At 48.8% G+C, this 7,964-nt stretch overlaps 1 protein-coding gene across 1 annotated transcript in view; it reads left to right on the top strand.

Moving 5' to 3' along the window:
• DOCK1 (dedicator of cytokinesis 1) overlaps positions 1–4,360 on the top strand; it is a 542,405-nt gene extending 538,045 nt beyond the window's left edge. The window contains exon 52 of the mRNA XM_042780404.1: positions 4,265–4,360. Within this exon, the coding sequence (XP_042636338.1) occupies positions 4,265–4,360 (96 nt within the window). The remainder of the gene's footprint in view (positions 1–4,264) is intronic.
• Positions 4,361–7,964: the final 3,604 nt, after the last annotated feature.

Below are 7,964 nucleotides of genomic sequence, written 5' to 3'. Positions count from 1 at the left end.
CCCAAGGAGGGGTCACTATGAGTCAGGTCCGACTCAACGGCACATAACAACAACAACAGATATATAGATATAGATATATAGATATATAGATATACCATTTCATATCTTTTTTAAAAAAATCTTTAGTAAAACCCAATCCCATCTGGTCGGATGCTTGGGTGAACCACCACAGAGGGCATAGCCAAGCCTCCTGGTTTCCTGGTTTTTCCTGAATAACGAGTCATCACTGTAGTACCATGAAAATATTTTCTACTAACAAGATAGTTTCAAAATGAGAACAGGAAGGCATGCACATTTAAAATATATACCCTCAAATGGGACCAAGGGCTAGAGTGAAAAATCTCCTCCTAGTAGAGACCCCTGGGCCCCACTTCTTCCCCAAAGCACACAGTATTCCCATTTTTTCAAGACATGTCTTTTGAAGTAAGTAGCCAAACAAGGCTGATGCCTTGTGGAGACTTGCTGCCACATGGGCATCTGGGTTCCTGCACTCAGGGAACACAGGTGCACCTCAGAGATGGTGGCGGTTCAGTTCCGCCTGCCATAATAAAGCAAGTCACATGCATTTGGGGGTTTCCCAGTGTATATGAAAGTTAGGTTTACACTATACTGCAGTCAATTATGTGTGCAGTAACCAAAACCAAAAACAAACTCACTGCCATCCAGTCAACTCCGAGTCATAGCGACCCCCACTGGGTTTCCGAAGCTGTAAATCTTTACAGAAGCAGACTGCCTTATCATTCTCCCATGGAGGGGCTGATGGCTTCGAACCACCGACATTGTGGTTAGCAGCCAAATCCCTTAACCACTGCACCACCGGAGTTCCTAAGTGTGCAATGGCATGACGTAAAAGTTTGAAGTGTTGGAGAATGATGAGAATGTGACACGGGGGCACTCGGAGAGCATGTGCTGCTGGGCAGTGGTACCCGCAGACTTGCCGGCGTGGGATTGCCACACACCCTCAATCTGTAAACAAACGCGATCTGTGCAAAGCGTGAGCATGTGACACGCAATGTAACGAGGTCTGCCTGTACGCACTCCCCGTGGGTGCAGCTGGCCAGTGCGGGGCGGGGCGTGCACGGCAGAAGGGGCCCTGCGGGGGGCAGACTTGTTCTTAGATGCTGTCCAGTCGGCCCCGCTCATGGCCACCCTGTCACGATGTAGCCAATGCTGCCTGGATCAGCACAGCCGCATGGTTGGGAGGGGTCTCGCTGGCTGATCCTCAGACGCAGGTCCCCACGCCTTTCTTCACAGTCTTTCCTGTCTGGAAACTCCGCTGAAACCTGCTCAGGGTCCTGACAACACACAGGACAGACGGGCAGGCTGTGCGGGGGTGCACGGCGGGGGATCGAGCTGGCCCTCCTCATGGAGGTCTGGGATCTGCTGCGGAAACGTCAGTGAGCCAGCTGGAGCCCTGGCTCTGCTCCCACCACCTGTGTGACCTTGAACAGGTCACCCACCCTCCTAGGCCTCAGTTTCCCCAGATGAAGGGGGATTAGAACACCTTCTGAGAGAATGCGGCCCTGCACACAGCAGGCCCTCAGTAGGGCTTGTTTGTTCTTGGTGAACTAATTCAGGCTCGTAGAATTTTCTTGGTGTGAACTGAATTGGGAAGAAATCATTGTAAATTAAGGGGAACTTTTAAATATTGCTTAAGAAATGTCAGGATCCTCACATGACACCACATGGGCACTGGTCAGGCCCTGCTTCTCCGTCACCTCTTGCCCCTTGCGAGAGCCTCACCACCATACTGCTTCCTGCCAGCCAGGACCCCTTCTCTCACCCCCAGCGGTGACTCCCACCTCTACTGGCCAGAGGGCCCCATGTTTTCTTCCCATCCTTAGCTTCCCTTGTTGTTGCTGTTGTTATGTGCCGTCGAGTCAAACCCGACTCATAGCGACCCCTCCTTGGGTTTCCGAGGCAGTATCACTACCAAGTTCCAAATCTAGTTTTCCAATTACCTTTTGACCGTTCCATGGTCTCCCTAACTCAGGGCGTGCACACTCAAGGTGTGCACACTCAAGGTTGTCATGCCTGCCCACCCCCAAGCCCCTCCACCCAGGATAATTGCCCCTGGAGCCTCCTTTGACGCCACCCCTCCTACCCCGCCCCCTCGGATGTGTCTGTTCCAGTTTAAGGGGTAAGGGCGGGCCTCACACCTCACCCCTGGGAGACCTTCTCACAAGACTTGGTGCCCCCAACTGTCTGGAGCATCCTCTGGGCCCACGGATCCACACTGAGGAACCGCCGCTGGCACAATGTCACGTTGCCTGGGTGGCTCTGGGTCCTGCTCTACCAGGTGTATTTGCTCTTTTCTCTCTCTTTTTTTTTTTTGGTCCACTATTATAATTTATAGGAGCTCTGGTAGTGTAGTGCCTAAGGCACTTGACTGCTAACCAGAAGGCTGGCGGTTCAAACCCTCCAGCCACTCCTTGGAAGGAAGGTTGGGCAATCTACTTCCGTAGTGAGTGATACTGCCTCAGAAACCCAAGGAGGGGTTGCTATGAGTCGGGTCCGACTTGAGGGCACATAACAACAACAACATTATCATTTATATTTCCCTAGAAGAGTATCTGTTTTATCTGGTTTTTCATACATATTCATATCAAGCTGTAGAGAGAATTCTTTTACCAGTTTGAAACCCTGTCGCTACATCTGAAGTTTGTGGCTTCTTTCTGGTGTTTTGTTCCTGGTTGTGTGTGCGTGTGTGTGCGCACGTGCATGTAATGATTGTTTCTTCACCTTTCCCAGCATTTTGTTCCTGGTTGTGTGTGTGTGCGCGCGTGCATGTAATGATTGTCTCTTCACCTTTCCCAGTGTTTTGTTCCTGGTCGTGTGTGTGTTTGTGTGTGTGTGTGCGCGCGTGTGTGTAATGATTGTCTCTTCACCTTTCCCGTTCCTGACCAACCCTGCCGTGACTTTGTCCATCTTTCATTTTGGTCTCAGCTCTTCTGGGCTTTGCACTGTTTTGCTTCATGACTTTCGGTATTTGGGACTGTTACTTGTGGGTTATTTCTAATTTCAGTGCTTTGGATCTAGTGAAAGTGACTTCTGCTGTTGACCTTGGCTGAGATCGCACTTGCTTGTCCACCAATAAACTGTCTGATTCTGAAACCAGCCCGTTTCCAGAGACCACTAGGTCAATGGTGTCTTTGTTTTGGCTGAGGTGAAATTCATAGAACATGAAACTCACCATTTAACTGAAGTGGACAATTCACTGATAATTAGCACATTCAGCCACCACCTCTAGTTCCATACATTTCCAACACTGGAAGAAAACACCCTGCCCCCTAAGCAGGCATTCCCTATCCCTCCCCTCCTCCAGCTGCTGGCACCCACCCTTCAGCTTTCTGTCTCTATTACCTGTTCTGGAAACGTCTTGTCAGTGGAATCATGCAGTATTTGTTCTTTGGTGTTGGCTTCTTTGACTCGGTATACATGTGTGTCATGTCATGTTACAGCATGTATCAATACTTCATTCCTTTTTATAGCCAAGTAATATTCCATTATATGGACAGACCACATTTTGTTTATCTGTTCATCTACTTATGAGCATTTATGGATCAGTGACAACAATTTCTACGTGCATAATTCAGGGTCACTGATTACATTTTTCAAACTGTGTACCTATTCTGACCTTCCTTTTACAAATTGTTCCTCTCTCATTAACATAAACTCACTCCCCCGAGCCTCTGATCTAACCTTCTGAGTTCCTGTTGTCCATTTGATCCCATATATGGTTCAAAAGGGCAGATTGCTCAAGGCAGATGTTCTGTACTAATTAAGCTAAACTACTGTTTGGCTTCAATAAGAATTCAGGGAGTACTTTTGATTTAAAGAGTATATCTCAGGGCAATAGTTTTGGGAGTTTATCTAGCCTCAGTGACTCCAGGAAATCTGGATTCCAGGAGGATTTGGAGTCCTGTTCCACACTTTCCCCCTTTTGATCAGATTCTGCTATAGAATCTGGGCATCAATGACATATTGATTTAAGACAGCATGCAAAGCAAGCGGTTATACTTTGGGGGGCTGGGCAGACTTCTGTGAAAAGTGGTTGAACAGAGGTGCCAGAGAGCCATTGCTACCAGGAACGCAGTGCTGTGCTGAGCACACTCATACTGCAGGCCTGAGTCACACGGAATGCATCCTGGGTCACTTAGGTCCAGAGGGAGTACAAAACAGTGCTAGGCCTCTCCCAGAGAGCCATGTCCTTCTTGGTCTGAGCGTCAGTAACAGGTATCTTCTTCATGTTCATGTTTTCTAGCATCTGCCGCCTCCACTGCCCAGCAAAACCCCTCCGCCTCCGCCCCCAAAGACGACTCGCAAGCAGACCTCAGTGGACTCTGGGATCGTGCAGTGATACAGCAAGAATGCCTGTCTGCCCTCTCCCTCTGCGTCGTCTCCTGCATCTGATGTTGACCTCCCTGGACCTGCCATGCCTAACATTCAGAGCCACCATTTTCCTCACAGGAGTTCATTCCTAACCATCAAGTGAGCAGCCTTTAGCGACACAGAGCAGGGCTGGCCTGGAGCTGGGATGGGGGTGTGTGTGTGTCAAAGTCAGGGGCCCCTGAGAGCGTCGGTCTTGGAAGAGCCGGAGTCTTGCCCAGAAGCCCCTTCTGTGTGTGCCAAATGAGTTACATGAGCAAGGAGCCCCACAGAGCTGGGTTGAGCCAAGTCGGGAGGTTCTCACATCGTCCTGGAGAAGCTGGATGGTGACGGAGTGCAGGAACCCTCCTCTGTGCTGTCGGCCCAAAGCCATGCTCTGTCACAGGATGGCTCACCCACCCCCTTGTTGCAGCTGGTCCTTTGACCTTCTCCTGGTCGCGTGTATCTTCATCCTGTAGCAGGCAACAAGGTCAACCCTGTCAGGAAGTTCCTGGTTTCTTGGGATATAATTTAAAATAGGATATTCCTTTAGCTACTCAACAGTTACTAATTTATGGAGTGGCAACACCATTAAAGATATTGGATCAGATGGAAAACAGAAATAGGAAGATACGTTTTCTTTCTTGGTTCAAACAGAATTTGTCTGCACGAGGGATGGTTTTGATTGGGTGGATTCTTTCCGTCTTCGTTCTGTACAGGAGTTTGTATATATGATGGTTTTTGGGACATGTTTTAATCTGTGTGGACCTTCCTTTTATTGAAAGAGGTGTCGCGTACGATTCTCATATGTGTTCTTAATGTTTTAACTGCTGGGAATGTAAACACTCCAAAGTCCTGAACCTGTTGAACAATGATTTCAAAAACTAACTTTGTATAACCTAGTATTTTTATCCTATCATCTATATTTTTTTATTCATTATAATCATGATGTCCCTATTGTATGCTCAAAAGGTAATCATTGACAATGAAAAATAAAAGGTTATCTGAAAAGACTCAGTGCCTGACATATGGTGTTTCTCTCCTTCTCTGTAAAATGCAATACTGCTGTCTCTGTTCTGCTTTCTTAGGGACATGTGCTTACAGGTGGGCACAGCCTCCCCAAACGTAGCTGTCAATCATCTCTGATTTAATTGGCTCTCATTTGCTGTCCAGCTGGGTCCGGCCCACGGCAACCCCATGTGTGTCGGCTTAAATGGCACCCAATGGCTGATTTCTCAGGAGTAGATTGCCAGGCCTTTCTTCCAGTGCACCCCTGGGTGAGCTTCCAGCCTTTGGGTTAGCAGCCAAGCACCTTAACCATTTGCACCCACAGGGAGCAGTGCCCACATCTCTGTGTGTGGCACACACCCACTAGACTAGAGCAGGCACATGGGGCTCCCTGGAGCTTTGTCTCTAAACTAACCAGAAGGCGCTCCATTAGCGAGCCCTTTATGTCTCCTGTTAGCCAGCCTTTTCTGCCTCTACTGTGAGAGCAGTGTGTGATTTAACATGGGAGGCATCAAGACTTCAGAGCTCTTCCCAGGCCGCCAGAGCTGGGTGGAAGGGAGCCAGAGCGAGGCCTCTAAACTGGTTCACTCTCGTCTGACCCTCTGCTGGGAGTCTGCCTCTCCATCCCGGGCACAGTGAATCGGAATCTTCATTTTAACAGGATCCCCAGGTGATTCTTTCAAAAAAAACCACTGCCATTGAGTCAATTCCGGCTCATAGCGACCCATGTTGGGTTTCCAAGGCAGTAAATCTTTACGTAAGTAGATTGCTCAGTCTTCTTTCCGTGGAGTGGCTGGTGGGTTTGAACCACCAACCTTCTGGTTAGCAGTCAGAGGTTAGAGCTCCTTAGGTAAGTCTTACGTATACATAATATTAGGTATATTGGGAGCTCTGGTGGATTAGTGCCTAAGACATTTGACTGCTAACCAGAAGGCTTACAGTTCAAACCCACCAGCCACTCCTCGGAAGGAAGACTGGGCAGTCTACTTCCGTAGTGATACCACCTCAGGAACCCATGGAGGGGTCTCTATGAGTCGGATCTGACTCAATGGCAGTGATTTTTTTTAAATGTGTATAGTACATACTTTTATGTATACGTTTCTATGTCTGTACTATGCATACAGCAGTGTCACCCGGGGGTCTTATTAAAATAGCGGTTCTGATTCAGTCTGTCTGGGGTGGAAATGCAAGTTCTCAGCAGGGCTCGAACCGGAATGAGCCAGTTCAAAACCCTGCCAGACCCAAAGTGCAATGCACTCCCAGTCCACTTCACCAGAGGCTGTGTTCCTTGCTAAACCACAAGGAGGAAGAGGCCACAGGAAGCAGAGGTGCTCTCAGGAGGGCGCCTTCACTCCACAGCTGTCCCCACTTACCATTTAACTGTTCAGCGCACCACTCAGAAACTTCAGACACGGGCGCATGGGGTGTTTTTCCCTCCTGAACCCTTACTCTTTCAGCAGGATCGACGTTCATCCTCCATCAAGTGTGTTAGGAGCTGGGAGTTATCCACCCTCCTCGAACAAACACGGCCACCTGGGGGACCAGGGAGAGCCCCCTGGCAGTGTAGGATTGTCCAATAGCCAGCATTTCACCTGTACCAGCTGCAGCCCAGATGTAGATGTAGTCCCCATGCTGGTGAAAACTGTAACCTTCTAGAATGGCATCTCCCTGACCCCCAACAAGCCTCCCAGGGCAAACCCCACACTGCACACCCTCAGCTGGGACCCCAGACCAAGTTAGGAGGGGACACAGGACATCCTCTCATTTTAAATCAAGAGTGGACTGCAAAGCTGTAATCTGGAAGAAACTGACCTGTGTTGTCGAAAGTTCTGGATACATTCTTCCCAGTGGGAACGCTCAGCTTACTGTTGCTGTCAATTCCAACTCATGGTGGCCCCATGTGACAGTGACAGAGTAGAACTCCCGGACGGGGTTTCCAAGGCTATCCTTATGAAAGTAGATCACCTTTTGGTTAGCAACTGAGCACTTAACCGTTGCACCAGCAGGGCTCCGTTTGTCTCACTAGACGCAGATATATTCCTCCCGCCCTGAAACAGTTCCTCAACCAGTTTTTCATTCTTGTCCTCCAAGAAGCCTTTCCAAAAAAATTTTTCTTTTCAAATCATGTTGTTAGGTGCCACCCAGTCAGCTCAGACTCACAGTGGCCCCGTGTAGAAATGAACAACACGCTGCCCCGTCCTGCCCCACCCTCACAGTCATTGCAACGTTTGAGCCCATTGTGGCAGCCATCTTGTCAATCCATCTCATTGGGGATCTTCCTCTTTTTCGCTGGCCAAGCATGATGCTTCTCCAGGGACTGTTCCCCCCAATAACGTGTCCACAGAACATGAGACAACGTGGCTCCATCCTCATTTCCAAGGAGCATTCTGGGCGTACTTCTTCTAAGACAGCTTTGTCTATTCCTCTGGCAGTCCATGGTGCAGTCAATATTCTTCAGTACTCACACCCCTCCCCATAAAAGTTGAAGTCACAGGGCTCTTGTATACCTGTTACGAACTTCAAGTATATTTATGCTTTTTACATTAAAAGAGGAAGGGGGTTTTTTGCTCCCAAGAACCAGCTTTTGC

The sequence above is a fragment of the Orycteropus afer genome, unplaced genomic scaffold (assembly GCF_000298275.1).
Source record: "Orycteropus afer afer isolate SDZICR_OR568_19922 unplaced genomic scaffold, OryAfe1.0 scaffold00038, whole genome shotgun sequence".
NCBI lineage: Eukaryota > Metazoa > Chordata > Mammalia > Tubulidentata > Orycteropodidae > Orycteropus > Orycteropus afer.
This window is presented reverse-complemented; position numbering and strand designations above follow the sequence as displayed.